The sequence below is a fragment of the Heteronotia binoei genome, chromosome 8, assembly GCF_032191835.1.
Source record: "Heteronotia binoei isolate CCM8104 ecotype False Entrance Well chromosome 8, APGP_CSIRO_Hbin_v1, whole genome shotgun sequence".
Classification (NCBI taxonomy): Eukaryota; Metazoa; Chordata; class Lepidosauria; order Squamata; family Gekkonidae; genus Heteronotia; species Heteronotia binoei.
The window spans coordinates 127,149,198-127,165,805 of record NC_083230.1 but is presented as its reverse complement, the minus strand read 5'-3'; the positions used below and the strand labels follow the sequence as shown (position 1 = coordinate 127,165,805).

Here is a 16,608-nt window from a genome sequence, read left to right as displayed (position 1 = left end):
CTCTCAGCCCCGCCCACTTTGCAACAAGGTGCCTGTTGTGGGGAGAGGAAAGGAAGGCGATTGGAAGCAGCTTTGAGATTCCTCAGGGCTTTTTCTGAGCCGGAACGCAGTTCCGTCTGACTCAGTGCAAGGGGTGTGGCCTAATATGGAAATGAGTTCCCGCTGGGCCTTTCCTACAAAAAGCCCTGTGTGAGACAATGGTGATGCCAGGGGGTGTGGCCTAATATGTGAGTTCCTGCTGGGCTTCTCCCACAAAAAGCCCTGTGTGAAACGGTGATTATGTCAGGGGGTGTGGCCTAATATGCAAATGATTCCTGCTGGGCTTTTTCTTAAAAAAAACCCTGGGTGAAACAATGGTGATGTCAGGGTGTGTGGCCTAATATGCAAATGAGTCCCTGCTGGGCCTTTTCTACTAAAAAAAAAAAAAACCTGTGTGAAATGACAGTCTAGGCCAGGGGTGGCCAGACTGCAACTCAGGAGTCACACATGGCTCTTTCACAAATATTGTGTTGCTCTCAAATCCCCTATCGCCCCATTAACTGGCTTGGAGTTGGAGGGCACTTTTGCATGTGCTAAATAATGCACTTTCAATCCACTTTCAGTGCACTTTCCAACTGGATTTTGCCAGGTCACACAGTAAAATCCAGTTGCAAAGTGCATTGAAAGTGGATTGAAAGTGTATTATTTAGGGTGTGTGGAAGCACTCGGAGACTCCAACTGGCTTGGAGAGCCAGTTTGGTGTAGCGGTTAAGTGTGCGGACTCTTATCTGGGAGAACCGGGTTTGATTCCCCACTCCTCCACTTGCACCTGCTGGAATGGCCTTGGGTCAGCCATAGCTCTGGCAAAGGTTATCCTTGAAAGGGCAGCTGCTGTGAGAGCCCCCTCAGCCCCACCCACCTCACAGGGTGTCTGTTGTTGGGGGAGAAGATATAGGAGATTGTGAGCTACTCTGAGTCTCTGAGTTCAGAGAGAAGGGCAGGGTATAAATCTGCAGTCTTCTTCTTGGCATTTCTCTCTTTAAATCACTGCTGCAAGACAAGCCAGCCCGGCAGCTTGGAGAATGCATTTAAAGTTAAAGTTGCTTTATTTCCACCTCTCTCTCCTCCATCTGTCTCCCTCCTTCCCTCCCTCCAACACCTGATGTTCATGCCTTGTGGCTCTTCCATTAAGCAAGCGTGGCCCCCTCCGATTTAGGGCTTCTTCGAATAAGTTCTCTGCTCTTGCCTGCAGATCGTGCTAGGCTTGTGTCTTTCCTCCCTTTCCCTCCATTCCCCTTGGCCACGCCAAGTTAGAATGCCAAGGAGAGCTGAATTGACCCTTCTCCTCCCACCCGCTGGAAGTCCCGGGTGCCCCTTCCCTTACCATCTTCTCTTCCGCTGCAGGTGGGGAAGGGATGTTGCGCTGCACTGAAGGCCATGGGCTCCATCGTGTACGTCACGGAGATCGACCCAATCTGTGCCCTCCAGGCCTGGTAAGAACCGAAGCCCTTTCTGCCAAGGACAGAGGGGCAGCCAGCCGCCGTTTTGCAGGATAGGATTGGCAGCTCCCGGCCAGGGCTGCAGCCAGCACTAGTGGAAGAGGGAGGGGGGAAATGCATCCTGAAGAAGGAGCCGTTTGCTGCCTGGAGGCCGTTGAGTTAGAGATGGTGAAGGCTGGCACGAGGCTTTCAGTTTGGTCTGGAGCGTCAGAACAGATGGAGCAGATCTCCATCAGTGGATATAAAGCAACAGGTATAGATGGAACCCGCTGCTGGACCTCCTGAGGGGCCCTGGGGGGGTTTGGGCCATTGTGTGACACAGAGTGTTGGACTGGAGGGGCCACGGGCCTGATCCAACAGGGCTTCTCTTATGTTCTTCTGTGACACAGAGTGTTGGACTGGATGGGCCACTGGCCTGATCCAACATGGCTTCTCTTATCTTCTTATGTGACACAGAGTGTTGGACTGGAGGGGCCACTGGCCTGATCCAACAGGGCTTCTCTTATGTTCTTATGCGACACAGAGTGTTGGACTGGATGGGCCATTGGCCTGATCCAACATGGCTTCTCTTCTGTTCTTATGTGACACAGAGTGTTGGACTGGATGGGCCATTGGCCTGATCCAACAGGGCTTCTCTTATGTTCTTATGTGACACAGAGTGTTGGACTGGAGGGGCCATTGGCCTGATCCAACATGGCTTCTCTTATGTTCTTATGTGACACAGAGTGTTGGACTGGAGGGGCCATTGGCCTGATCCAACATGGCTTCTCTTATGTTCTTATGTGACACAGAGTGTTGGACTGGATGGGCCATTGGCCTGATCCAACATGGCTTCTCTTTTGTTCTTCTGTGACACAAAGTGTTGGACTGGATGGGGCATTGGCTTGATCCAACATGGCTTCTCTTTTGTTCTTCTGTGACACAGAGTGTTGGACTGGAGGGGCCATTGGCCTGATCCAACATGGCTTCTCTTATGTTCTTATGTGACACAGAGTGTTGGACTGGAGGGGCCATTGGCCTGATCCAACATGGCTTCTCTTATGTTCTTATGTGACACAGAGTGTTGGACTGGAGGGGCCACTGGCCTGATCCAACAGGGCTTCTCTTATGTTCTTCTGTGACACAGAGTGTTGGACTGGAGGGGCCATTGGCCTGATCCAACATGGCTTCTCTTATGTTCTTATGTGACACAGAGTGTTGGACTGGAGGGGCCATTGGCCTGATCCAACATGGCTTCTCTTATGTTATTCTGTGACACAGAGTGTTGGACTGGAGGGGCCATTGGCCTGATCCAACATGGCTTCTCTTATGTTCTTATGTGACACAGAGTGTTGGACTGGAGGGGCCATTGGCCTGATCCAACATGGCTTCTCTTATGTTCTTATGTGACACAGAGTGTTGGACTGGAGGGGCCATTGGCCTGATCCAACATGGCTTCTCTTATGTTATTCTGTGACACAGAGTGTTGGACTGGATGGGCCATTGGCCTGATCCAACATGGCTTCTCTTATGTTCTTATGTGACACAGAGTGTTGGACTGGAGGGGCCACTGGCCTGATCCAACATGGCTTCTCTTATGTTCTTATGTGACACAGAGTGTTGGACTGGAGGGGCCACTGGCCTGATCCAACATGGCTTCTCTTATGTTCTTATGTGACACAGAGTGTTGGACTAGATGGGCCATTGGCCTGATCTAACATGGCTTCTCTTATGTGACACAGAGTGTTGGACTGGATGGTGCATTTGCCTGATCCAACATGGCTTCTCTTATGTTCTTCTGTGACACAGAGTGTTGGACTGGATGGGCCATTGGCCTGATCCAACATGGCTTCTCTTATGTTCTTATGTGACACAGAGTGTTGGACTGGATGGGCCACTGGCCTGATCCAACATGGCTTCTCTTATGTTCTTATGTGACACAGAGTGTTGGACTGGAGGGGCCACTGGCCTGATCCAACATGGCTTCTCTTATGTTCTTCTGTGACACAGAGTGTTGGACTGGATGGGCCATTGGCCTGATCCAACATGGCTTCTCTTATGTTCTTCTGTGACACAGAGTGTTGGACTGGAGGGGCCATTGGTCTGATCCAACATGGCTTCTCTTATGTTCTTATGTGACACAGAGTGTTGGACTGGAGGGGCCATTGGCCTGATCCAACATGGCTTCTCTTATGTTCTTATGTGACACAGAGTGTTGGACTGGAGGGGCCATTGGCCTGATCCAACATGGCTTCTCTTCTGTTCTTATGTGACACAGTGTTGGGCTGGATGGGCCATTGGCCTGATTCAGCATGGCTTCTCTTATGTGACACAGAGTGTTAGACTGGATGGGCCATTGGCCTGATCCAACATGGCTTCTTTAATGATCTTATAGAGGGAACACTCTGGGGCAGTGATTCTCTGTCTTGGTGCTGGAGGGGGTGGTGGTGACAGTGGGAGGGCTTCTGGAGTTCTCGCCCCACTGGTGGACCTCCTGATGGCACCTGGGTTTTTTTGGGCCACTGTGTGACACAAAGCGTTGAACTGGATGAACTGTTGGCCTGATCCAACATGGCTTCTCTTCTGTTCTTAAACACGCCCACCCACCCACTGGTGCTTAAGAACTCTCAATTTGCTTTCTGTGGGATGTTGTCTAAGCAGCACACGGCAGTGATATGTGTCGCAGCAGAAAGCAGGGAGAGAATTCGCAGCGTCGCATCCTGGGATACATTCCTTGGGCACTCGTCCGCTGAGCCTGGAAGGCTTGATGGGACGCTGCCCTCTGCTGCCAGATGGAGGCAGCTCACCTGTGGGGTTTGTAGAACAGGGGGGCTTTCCTGCCGACCTTCCGGCGTTTACCCACCACCCTGTCTTGTCTGTTTCTCACAGCATGGACGGCTTCCGGCTCGTGAAACTCAACGAAGTGATTCGGCAAGTTGACATCGTCATCACCTGCACAGGTGTGTGGGGGCGGGATACTGGCACAAGGGGAAAGACGGCATGGGAACCCCCACCAGCCCTGCAAGAGGGCAGACGCAGGCCCTGCCGTACTTCCGAGCACCAACGGGGCCCAGCTCCGGTGTATAAGAGAGCCACTTTGGTGTAGTGGTTAAGTGTGTGGTCTCTTATCCGGGAGAACCGAGTTTGATTCCCCCACTCCTCCGCTTGCAGCTGCCGGAATGGCCTTGGGTCAGCCATAGCTCTCTTATCCGGGAGAACCGGGTTTGATTCCCCCACTCCTCCACTTGCAGCTGCTGGAATGGCCTCGGGTCAGCCAGAGCTCTCTTATCTGGGAGAACCGGGTTGGATTCCCCACTCCTCCACTTGCAGCTGCTGGAATGGCCTCGGGTCAGCCAGAGCTCTCTTATCTGGGAGAACCGGGTTGGATTCCCCCCTCCTCCACTTGCAGCTGCTGGAATGACCTTAGGTCAGCCAGAGCTCTCTTATCTGGGAGAACCGGGTTGGATTCCCCCCTCCTCCACTTGCAGCTGCTGGAATGGCCTTGGGTCAGCCAGAGCTCTCTTATCTGGGAGAACCGGGTTGGATTCCCCCCTCCTCCACTTGCAGCTGCTGGAATGGCCTTGGGTCAGCCAGAGCTCTCTTATCTGGGAGAACTGGGTTGGATTCCCCCCTCCTCCACTTGCAGCTGCTGGAATGGCCTTGGGTCAGCCAGAGCTCTCTTATCTGGGAGAACCGGGTTGGATTCCCCCCTCCTCCACTTGCAGCTGCTGGAATGGCCTTGGGTCAGCCAGAGCTCTCTTATCTGGGAGAACTGGGTTGGATTCCCCCCTCCTCCACTTGCAGCTGCTGGAATGACCTTAGGTCAGCCAGAGCTCTCTTATCTGGGAGAACCGGGTTGGATTCCCCCCACCTCCACTTGCAGCTGCTGGAATGGCCTTGGGTCAGCCAGAGCTCTCTTATCTGGGAGAACCGGGTTGGATTCCCCGATCCTCCACTTGCAGCTGCTGGAATGGCCTTGGGTCAGCCAGAGCTCTCTTATCTGGGAGAACTGGGTTGGATTCCCCCCTCCTCCACTTGCAGCTGCTGGAATGACCTTAGGTCAGCCAGAGCTCTCTTATCTGGGAGAACCGGGTTGGATTCCCCCCTCCTCCACTTGCAGCTGCTGGAATGGCCTTGGGTCAGCCAGAGCTCTCTTATCTGGGAGAACTGGGTTTGATTCCCCACCCCTCCACTTGCAGCTGCTGGAATGGCCTTGGGTCAGCCAGAGCTCTCTTATCTGGGAGAACCGGGTTGGATTCCCCACTCCTCCGCTTGCACCTGCTGGAATGGCCTTGGGTCAGCCAGAGCTCTCTTATCTGGGAGAACCGGGTTTGATTCCCCACTCCTCCGCTTGCAGCTGCTGGAATGGCCTTGGGTCAGCCAGAGCTCTCTTATCTGGGAGAACCGGGTTGGATTCCCCACTCCTCCGCTTGCAGCTGCTGGAATGGCCTTGGGTCAGCCAGAGCTCTCCTATCTGGGAGAACTGGGTTTGATTCCCCACTCCTTCGCTTGCAGCTGCTGGAATGGCCTTGGGTCAGCCAGAGCTCTCTTATCTGGGAGAACTGGGTTTGATTATCCACTCCTCCACTTGCAGCTGCTGGAATGGCCTTGGGTCAGCCAGAGCTCTTGCAGGAGTTGTCCTTGAAAGGGCAGCCGCTGTGAGTACCCTCTCAGCCCCACCCTCCTCACAGGGTGTCTGTTGTGGGGGGAGAAGATACAGGAGATTGTGAGCCGCTCTGTGCCTCTGATTCAGAGAGAAGGGCGGGGTATAAATCTGCAATTCTTCTCCTTCTCCTTCAGAGACGCTCTTGCGGCCGCAGCAGCAGGCAGCTTGTGCCCATTGCCAAGACGCAGGGCGACCTTTGCTCTTCCCTTCTCGTCTTTTCTAGGCAACAAAAACGTGGTGACCCGGGAACACCTGGACAGGATGAAGAACAGCTGTATCGTTTGCAACATGGGGCATTCCAACACAGAGATCGATGTGGTAAGAGCCGGGCTTTTCTTCCTCAGGCGAGGGTTGGTGAGCAGTTCTTCCGTCGCCGGTCCCTCTGTGTTGCTTGTTATCAAATGCCAGAAATGCGGCAAGGTTCTGACCGCGGTGGAAAGCCTCCGAAACCACTCCGGTGTCTAACAGGGGGACCTTTGGCTCATACCCCCCAAAAAACTTGTTGGTCTCTAGACCGGGGGTGTCAAACTCATTTGCTGAGGGCTGGATCTGACATAAATGAGACCTTGTAGGGTCAGGCCATGGCGGGTTGGGCTGAACCATATCGGGCCAGGCCGTGTGTGTACCTATTTAAGGTTCTCTCAATCTCTCACCGCAGAGCTACTGAGCCAAGCCTCTCTTACTTCTGTTGGCTGAGGCTCCACTGCCCCAAGTTCCCTGGGGAAGGAAGGAAAGCGCCAGAGCTTCCTTTGCCCAGTTCCCTGAAAAGGAAAGGTCCCCTGTGCAAGCACCAGTCGTTTCCGACTCTGGGGTGACGTTGCTTTCACAGCGTTTTCACCGCAGACTTTTTACGTGTTGGTTTGCCCTTGCCTTCCCCAGTCCTCTACACTTTCCCCCCAGCAAGCTGGGGACTCATTTGACCGACCTCGGAAGGATGGAAGGCTGAGTCAACCTTGGGCCGGCAACCTGAATCCAGCTTCCACTGGGATCGAACTCAGGTCATGAGCAGAGCTTAGGACTGCCGTACTGCAGCTTTAACACTGCACCATGGAGCTCTTTGCAACTATTCTTCACTTGGGGTGAAGGGAAGGAAAGGAAAGGTCCCCTGTGCAAGCACCAGTCGTTTCCGACTCTGGGGTGACGTTGCTTTCACAATGTTTTCACGGCAGACTTTTTATGGGGCGGTTTTCCCTTGCCTTCCCCAGTCACCTACACTTTCCCCCCAGCAAGCTGGATACTCATTTTACCGACCTCGGAAGGGTGGAAGGCTGAGTCAACCTTGGGCCGGCTACCTGAACCAGCTTCCGCTGGGATAGAACTCAGGTCGTGAGCAGAGAGTTCAGATCACAGTGCTGCTGCTTTCGCACTCTGCGCCACAGGGTCGCTACTAAGATTCGGCAGCAGAGATATAAATTTTATAAAGAACACGGACAAACGTAAAAATATATTTTTAAAAAACTTAAAATATGCTTATAACGTTAGCAGTCATTGGTCTTAAAGATGCTTTCTTTGTATTTCTCCCATGGGATCCAGGGAACTGGGCAAAGGAAGCTCTAGCGCTTTCCTTCCTTCCCCAGGGAACTAGGGGTAGTGGAGCCTCAGCCAATAGAAGGAAGAGAGGCTTGGCTCAGTAGCTCTGCGGTGAGAGATTGAGAGAACCTGGCAAAGCCAGCTCTGCCTCCCCCCTCCTCTGCCAATGGAACTTCAGCCAATGGAGAAAATAGAGGCTTTGCTCTGGAGCTTCTGTGCAATTGAGTAAGCCTTGCAAAGCAAGCTGAGATGCAGAAGGAAGCAGATGACAGCCAGTTGCTTGGGGGCCTGATAGGAGCCCTCTGGGGGCCTGATTCGGCCCCCAAACTGCATGTTTGACACCCCTGCTCTAGATTGCTACTGGACTCCAATCTAGCTGTATTTGGAGTATATGGAGGTAGAATTATTTTTGGGGGGGGGGGGCGGGCATGGGTGCGTTGCTGTGAGGAAATTCCAAAGTTAGTGACGGTCAGTAGTGCCTGCTTTTTTGGTAGCAGGAACTCCTTTGCATATTAGACCCCACCCCCCTGATGTAGCCAATCTTCCAAAAGCTTCCAGGGATCTTCTTAAAGGGCCTACTGTAAGCTCTTGGAGGATTGGCTGCATCAGGGAGGTGTAGCCTAATATGCAAATATGTTCCCACTACGCCCCGGTGAGATGGGCATTATAGATAGTAAAAATGTTAACCTTTGGACACAGCGTGGGTTAGGACGGTGCCAGTGGCGGGGGAGAACATTCAGAGCACCTTTACAAAGAAAGCTCGGCGTGGAATCTTCCATGAGAGCGTCCTTGGCCAGAGTGCTTCCATCTTGGTTCAGCGGCCCCTCGACGGCTCATCCTTTCGCCAGCAGAGGACAAGTGAGCTTGGTGCCATTGGCCAAGTAGCCCAGCAGGGGGTGTAACGGCCTTTGCGAGGCCAGAAAACCTTGGCCTGAAAGTCCTAATCCAAACAAAGCAGTGAGTCAAGTGGCACCTTTAAGACCAGCAAAGCTTTATTCGGAACGTCAGCTTTCGTGTGCTCTCTAAGCACACTTCATCAGACGAGGAATCCGGAACAGTGAGCAGAGCCACACACAGCTGGTAGGCAGTGGTTTAGAAAGCACAGTGGTACAAATTGTAAGATCCAATGATAGAATAGTTAAACTAACAAACTGAGTAAACCCTTGTTCTGGGTAGCATGAGCGTGGGAAACCGTAATAGGTCAAAATGTGGGCATGTCTGTCAATCACACTGTTCCAGGGGTGGCCAACGGTAGCTTTCCAGATGTTTTGCCTATAACTCCCATCAGCCCCAGCCAATGGCCAACCGTAGCTCTCCAGATGCTTTTGCCTACGACTCCCATCAGCTCCAGCCATTGGCCAACGGTAGCTTTCCAGATGTTTTGCCTATAACTCCCATCAGCCCCAGCCAATGGCCAACGGTAGCTTTCCAGATGTTTTGCCTACAACTCCTATCAGCTCCAGCCATTGGCCAACCGTAGCTCTCCAGATGTTTTTGCCTACAACTCCCATCAGCTCCAGCCATTGGCCAACCGTAGCTTTCCAGATGTTTTGCCTATAACTCCCATCAGCCCCAGCCATTGGCCAACGGTAGCTTTCCAGATGTTTCGCCTACAACTCCTATCAGCCCCAGCCAATGGTCAACCGTAGCTCTCCAGATGTTTTTTGCCTATAACTCCCATCAGCCCCAGCCATTGGCCAACCGTAGCTTTCCAGATGTTTTGCCTATAACTCCCATCAGCTCCAGCCATTGGCCAACGGTAGCTCTCCAGATGTTTTTGACTACAACTCCCATCAGCCCCAGCCAATGGCCAACGGTACCTTTCCAGATGTTTTGCCTACAACCCCTATCAGCTCCAGCCATTGGCCAACCGTAGCTCTCCAGATGTTTTTGCCTACAACTCCCATCAGCTCCAGCCATTGGCCAACCGTAGCTTTCCAGATGTTTTGCCTATAACTCCCATCAGCCCCAGCCATTGGCCAACGGTAGCTTTCCAGATGTTTCGCCTACAACTCCTATCAGCCCCAGCCAATGGTCAACCGTAGCTCTCCAGATGTTTTTGCCTACAACTCCCATCAGCTCCAGCCATTGGCCAACCGTAGCTTTCCAGATGTTTTGCCTATAACTCCCATCAGCCCCAGCCATTGGCCAACGGTAGCTTTCCAGATGTTTCGCCTACAACTCCTATCAGCCCCAGCCAATGGTCAACCGTAGCTCTCCAGATGTTTTTTTGCCTACAACTCCCATCAGCTCCAGCCATTGGCCAACCGTAGCTTTCCAGATGTTTCGCCTACAACTATCAGCCCCAGCCAATGGTCAACCGTAGCTCTCCAGATGTTTTTTGCCTACAACTCCCATCAGCTCCAGCCATTGGCCAACCGTAGCTCTCCAGATGTTTTTGCCTACAACTCCCATCAGCTCCAGCCATTGGCCAACGGTAGCTTTCCAGATGTTTTGCCTACAACTATCAGCTCCAGCCATTGGCCAACCGTAGCTCTCCAGATGTTTTTGCCTACAACTCCCATCAGCTCCAGCCATTGGCCAACGGTAGCTTTCCAGATGTTTTGCCTACAACTCCCATCAGCCCGCCATTGGCCAACGGTAGCTTTCCAGATGTTTCGCCTACAACTCCTATCAGCCCCAGCCAATGGTCAACCGTAGCTCTCCAGATGTTTTTTGCCTACAACTCCCATCAGCCCCAGCCATTGGCCAACGGTAGCTTTCCAGATGTTTCGCCTACAACTCCTATCAGCCCCAGCCAATGGTCAACCGTAGCTCTCCAGATGTTTTTTGCCTACAACTCCCATCAGCTCCAGCCATTGGCCAACCGTAGCTCTCCAGATGTTTTTGCCTACAACTCCCATCAGCCCCAGCCAATGGCCAACTGTAGCTCTCCAGATGTTTTTGCCTACAACTCCCATCAGCTCCAGCCATTGGCCAACCGTAGATCTCCAGATGTTTTTGCCTACAACTCCCATCAGCCCCAGCTATTGCCCAACCGTAGCTCTCCAGATGTTTTTGCCTACAACTCCCACCAGCCCCAGCCAATGGCCAACTGTAGCTCTCCAGATGTTTTTGCCTACAACTCCCATCAGCCCCAGCCAATGGCCAACTGTAGCTCTCCAGATGTTTTTTGCCTACAACTCCCATCAGCCCCAGCCAATGGCCAACTGTAGCTCTCCAGATGTTTTTGCCTACAACTCCCATCAGCCCCAGCTATTGCCCAACCGTAGCTCTCCAGATGTTTTTGCCTACAACTCCTATCAGCCCCAGCCAATGGTCAACCGTAGCTCTCCAGATGTTTTTGCCTACAACTCCCACCAGCCCCAGCCAATGGCCAACTGTAGCTCTCCAGATGTTTTTTGCCTACAACTCCCATCAGCTCCAGCCATTGGCCAACCGTAGCTCTCCAGATGTTTTTGCCTACAACTCCCATCAGCCCCAGCCAATGGCCAACTGTAGCTCTCCAGATGTTTTTGCCTACAACTCCCATCAGCTCCAGCCATTGGCCAACCGTAGCTCTCCAGATGTTTTTGCCTACAACTCCCATCAGCCCCAGCTATTGCCCAACCGTAGCTCTCCAGATGTTTTTGCCTACAACTCCCACCAGCCCCAGCCAATGGCCAACTGTAGCTCTCCAGATGTTTTTGCCTACAACTCCCATCAGCCCCAGCCAATGGCCAACCGTAGCTCTCCAGATGTTTTTTGCCTACAACTCCCATCAGCCCCAGCCAATGGCCAACTGTAGCTCTCCAGATGTTTTTGCCTACAACTCCCATCAGCCCCAGCTATTGCCCAACCGTAGCTCTCCAGATGTTTTTGCCTACAACTCCTATCAGCCCCAGCCAATGGTCAACCGTAGCTCTCCAGATGTTTTTGCCTACAACTCCCACCAGCCCCAGCCAATGGCCAACTGTAGCTCTCCAGATGTTTTTTGCCTACAACTCCCATCAGCCCCAGCCAATGGCCAACTGTAGCTCTCCAGATGTTTTTGCCTACAACTCCCACCAGCCCCAGCCAATGGCCAACTGTAGCTCTCCAGATGTTTTTTGCCTACAACTCCCACCAGCCCCAGCCAATGGCCAACTGTAGCTCTCCAGATGTTTTTTGCCTACAACTCCCATCAGCCCCAGCCAATGGCCAACTGTAGCTCTCCAGATGTTTTTTGCCTACAACTCCCATCAGCCCCAGCCAATGGCCAACTGTAGCTCTCCAGATGTTTTTGCCTACAACTCCCATCAGCCCCAGCCAATGGCCAACTGTAGCTCTCCAGATGTTTTTGCCTACAACTCCCACCAGCCCCAGCCAATGGCCAACTGTAGCTCTCCAGATGTTTTTGCCTACAACTCCCACCAGCCCCAGCCAATGGCCAACTGTAGCTCTCCAGATGTTTTTTGCCTACAACTCCCATCAGCCCCAGCCAATGGCCAACTGTAGCTCTCCAGATGTTTTTGCCTACAACTCCCACCAGCCCCAGCCAATGGCCAACTGTAGCTCTCCAGATGTTTTTGCCTACAACTCCCACCAGCCCCAGCCAATGGCCAACTGTAGCTCTCCAGATGTTTTTGCCTACAACTCCCACCAGCCCCAGCCAATGGCCAACTGTAGCTCTCCAGATGTTTTTGCCTACAACTCCCATCAGTCCCAGCCATTGGCCACGCTGGCTGGGGCTGATGGGAGTTGTAGGCAAAAAAAATCTGGAGAGCTGCCGTCGGCCACCCCTGCTCTATTGTAGAAGCCTGGGCCAAAGAGAGGGCATTTCTTACTCAGAAGTTTTTGCCATCCCAACCAATTCACCTTTTAACATGTAACATACATATAGTTTGCGATTAGAAGAAAAATACATTAAAATCCAGTGGAAGATGGGTTTAGTATACATAATGAGATCCTTACTTGAGTAGGTCAGAACAGCTGAAAGAGAAATACACTGGATAGTGATCTGAGTGACATCTTCCCGAGTTCCAGTCTGGAACCAATTGCTAAGCAGCCCCTGCCATAAACAGCTAGTAAACAGAACCCTTCCTCTGAGGAGCCCTCATCGGATCAGGCCTCCCTACGCAGAAGAGCTTAGTCTTCCAGTGCGTTTCCTCTGTCGAAGAGCACCTGGCTGTGCCGTTGGGATTTTCCACACTGACGCCGCCTTGTTCTCCCTAATTTTGGGGCTCGCTTTGCTGCTCGCCTGGGGCGCTCGGCCGTCTCCAGGAGTCTGTGCCTGGCAGAGTTTGTCTCCTTAAATGACAAGACCCAGCCGAGCTGAGCCAGCAGACCGGCCCCGACTGGAAGAGAGAGTCCCTTTAGTCCAGGGGCAGCCAAACTTGCTTAACGTAAGAGCCACACAGAATAAATGTCAGATGTTTGAGAAGCACAAGACAGGGAGGGAGGGAGGAAGTCCTTCTTCACCCAAAGGGTGATTAACATGTGGAATTCACTGCCTCAGGAGGTGGTGGCGGCTACAAGCTTAGACAGCTTCAAGAGGGGATTGGATAAGCATCTGGAGCAGAGCTCCATCAGTGACTATTAGCCACAGCGTATTGTTGGAACTCTCTGTCTGGGGCAGTGATGTTCTGTATTCTTGGTGCTTTGTGGGGGCGGCAACAGTGGGAGGGCTTCTAGGCCCACTGATGGACCTCCTGATGGCACTTGGGTTTTTTGGCCACTGTGTGACACAGAGTGTTGGACTGGATGGCCATTGGCCTGATCCAACATAGGTTCTCTTATGTTCTGAGGGAGGGAGGGAGGGAGGGAGGAAGGAAGGAAGAAAGGAAGGAAGGAAGGAAGGAAAATAGATGGGAGGAAGGAAGGAAGGAAGGAAGGAAAATAGATGGGAGGAAGGAAGGAAGGAAAATAGATGGGAGGAGAGAGGTAGAGGTAGAAAGAAAGCAACTTTAACTTCAAATCAATTCTCCAAGTCACCGGCTTGCTTGGCTTGGAGAAGTGATTTAAAGAGAGAAATGCTTTCTCCAAGTTGGCCTATGGGGTGGGGTGGGGTGGCTTCAAGAGCCACACCGTGTGTGGAAGAGCCACATGTGCTTCCCGAGCCAGTTTGCCACACCTGTCTGTGCTGCAAGGTAGCAGGGCTTAGAGGGAGCACTGCCCCACCCCAGGCTGAATGGGAGTCTGAATAGAGCCAGTCTGGTGTGGCGGTTAAGTGCACAGACTCTAGTCTGTGAGAACTGGGTTTGATTCTCCACTCCTCCATGTGCATCTGCTGGTATGACCTTGGGTCAGTCATAACTCTCTCAGAGCTGTTCCTCTCAAGAGCATTTCTTTCAGCGCTCTCTTAGCCCCACCCACCTTAAAGGGTGTCTGTTGTGGGGAGGGGAAGGGAAAGGAGGTTGTAATCTGCTCTGAGACTCCTTTGGATAGAGAAATCCTTTCTCCTCCTCCTCTTCTTCCTCTTCCCCTTCTCCTCCTGCTCCTCCTCTTCCTCCTCCTCTTCTCTTCCTCCTTCTCTTTTTCTTCTTCCATTTCTCCTCCTCCTTTTCCCTCTTCCCCTTCTCCTGCTCCCCCTCTTCCTCCTCCTCCTCTTTTTCTTCTTCCACTTCTCCTCCTCCTCTTCTTTTTCCTCTTCCCCTTCTCCTCTTGCTCCTCCTTCTCTTTTTCTTCTTCTGCTTCTCCTCCTCTTCCTCCTCCTCTTCTCCTCCTTCTTTCCCTTCTCATTCTCCTACTCCTTCTCCCCCTTCTTCTCCTCTTCTCCTTCTCCCTTCTCCTTCTCCTCATCTTCTTCTTCCTTTCCTTTCTCCTGCTCCTCTTCCCCCTCCTCTTCTTCTTCTCCTTCTCCTCTTCTTCTTCTTCCTCTTTCCCTTCTCCTCCTCTTCCTCCTCCTCTTCTCCTTCTCCTCCTTCCCCCCTCCTCCCCTTCTCCTTCTTCTCCTCCTCCTCTTCTACTCCTTCTTCCCCTCTTCCTCCTCCTCTTCTTCTTCTCCTTCTCCTCTTCTCCTTCTTCCCCTCCTCCTCCTCTTCTCCTTCTCCTTCCCCTCCTCCTCCTCCTCCTGCTCTTCTTCTTCTTCCTCTTCCCCCTCTGCTCCTCCCCACTACAGATGCCGATTTTCTCCCCCTAAGCATTTCTCTCCTGCTCCAATCAACCTGATCACATTTTGCACCCTCCCACCTTCTGTCCAGGATGTCAGGGATCTCCATTCTTGCTTGTATCTGACGGAGGGAGCCTTGCCTCTTGAGACTGACACCCCAGAGATCTCGTCGGGCTTTCAGGCACTTGTGGGCCCCAGCTCTAGCTCTTAACTCAGCGACCGTCCCTGGAGTCCGTGCGCTACTTCACACCCTCTGACCTCTGTCTTCCAGGCGAGCTTGCGTACCCCCGAGCTGACGTGGGAACGGGTGAGGTCTCAAGTCGACCATGTCATCTGGCCAGACGGGAAGAGGATAGTGCTGCTGGCAGAGGTGAAGGCCGGGCCTGAGAGGGCTTCCTGGGAGGCGGGGGCGCAGCTTCCCTGGATGAGTCCGTCCTAATTCGCACCCCCTCCTTCATCAACCAGGGAGGAAGCTTGGGCATCATTCTGGGTGGCGGGCGGGCTCTGAACGCTGATGGGGGGACCCCTCTTCCTCAGGCCTGCATGGGGAGGGACGGTGGCTCAGTGGTAGAGCCTCTGCTTGGTAAGCAGAAGTTCCCAAGTTCAATCCCCGGCATCTCCAACTCAAAAGGGTCCAGGCAAGTAGGCGTGAAAAACCTCAGCTTGAGACCCTGGAGAGCCACTGCCAGTCAGGGGAGGGACGGTGGCTCAGTGGTAGAGCATCTGCTTGGTAAGCAGAAGGTCCCCGGTTCAATCCCCGGCATCTCCAACTAAAAAGGGTCCAGGCAAGGAGGCGTGAAAAAACTCAGCTGGAGACCCTGGAGAGCCGCTGCCAGTCTGAGTAGACAAGACTGACTTTGATGGACCCAGGGGGGGTCTGATTCAGTAGAAGGCAGCTTCATCTGTTCATATATGTTCATCCAAGCCAGGATTGACTGACAGCCCCGTAGCTAGGGGCCCACAGGGGTGGGGGGAGGGCAGAAAGCTAGAGAGGCTGGGGGCTGTCCGCCTCCCTCCTGCGTGGGTTAAAGAGCCTGTCGATCAGCTGATTGCCGGCCCTTAAAATGGTATTTATAATATTTAATATTTATGTTATATATTATATTTCTATTAATGTAATATTTATTATAATGTTATAGTACTTAATGCAATGTACTCCTGCCGAGGAATCCAAGACCCTCCAAATTCCAGTTGAAACCCTCAGAGATTTTTTTTTAATTTAATTTAATTTTTTAATTTTTTTAACAAAATTAACATGTAAAGCAAAGTCATAATTAATACACTAGGAGAGCCAGTTTGGTGTAATGGTTAAGTGTGCGGACTCTTATCTGGGAGAACCGGGTTTGATTCCCCACTCCTCCACTTGCAGCTGCTGGAATGGCCTTGGGTCAGCCAGAGCTCTCTTATCTGGGAGAACCGGGTTGGATTCCCCACTCCTCCACTTGCAGCTGCTGGAGTGGCCTTGGGTCAGCCAGAGCTCTCTTTATGTGGGACAACCGGGTTTGATTCCCCACTCCTCCACTTGCAGCTGCTGGAATGGCCTTGGGTCAGCCAGAGCTCCCTTATCTGGGAGAACGGGGTTTGATTCCCCACTCCTTCACTTGCAACTGCTGGAATGTCCTTGGGTCAGCCAGAGCTCTCTTATCTGGGGGAACCGGGTTTGATTCCCCACTCCTCCACTTGCAGCTGCTGGAATGACCTTGGGTCAGCCAGAGCTCCCTTATCTGGGAGAATGGGGTTTGATTCCCCACTCCTTCACTTGCAACTGCTGGAATGTCCTTGGGTCAGCCAGAGCTCTCTTATCTGGGGGAACCGGGTTTGATTCCCCACTCCTCCACTTTCAGCTGCTGGAATGGCCTTGGGTTAGCCATAGCTCTCGCGGAGTTGTCGTTGAAAGGGCAGCTTCTGAGAGAGCTCTCTCAGCC

At 52.6% G+C, this 16,608-nt stretch overlaps 1 protein-coding gene across 1 annotated transcript in view; it reads left to right on the top strand.

Moving 5' to 3' along the window:
* Nucleotides 1-15,122, top strand: part of AHCYL2 (adenosylhomocysteinase like 2) — a 217,310-nt gene extending 202,188 nt beyond the window's left edge. Inside the window, exons 10-13 of the mRNA XM_060244468.1 lie at nt 1,384-1,472; nt 4,347-4,417; nt 6,347-6,441; nt 14,955-15,122. Coding sequence (XP_060100451.1) covers nt 1,384-1,472; nt 4,347-4,417; nt 6,347-6,441; nt 14,955-15,122 — 423 coding nt within the window. The remainder of the gene's footprint in view (nt 1-1,383; nt 1,473-4,346; nt 4,418-6,346; nt 6,442-14,954) is intronic.
* The last annotated feature ends 1,486 nt before the right edge of the window (nt 15,123-16,608 follow it).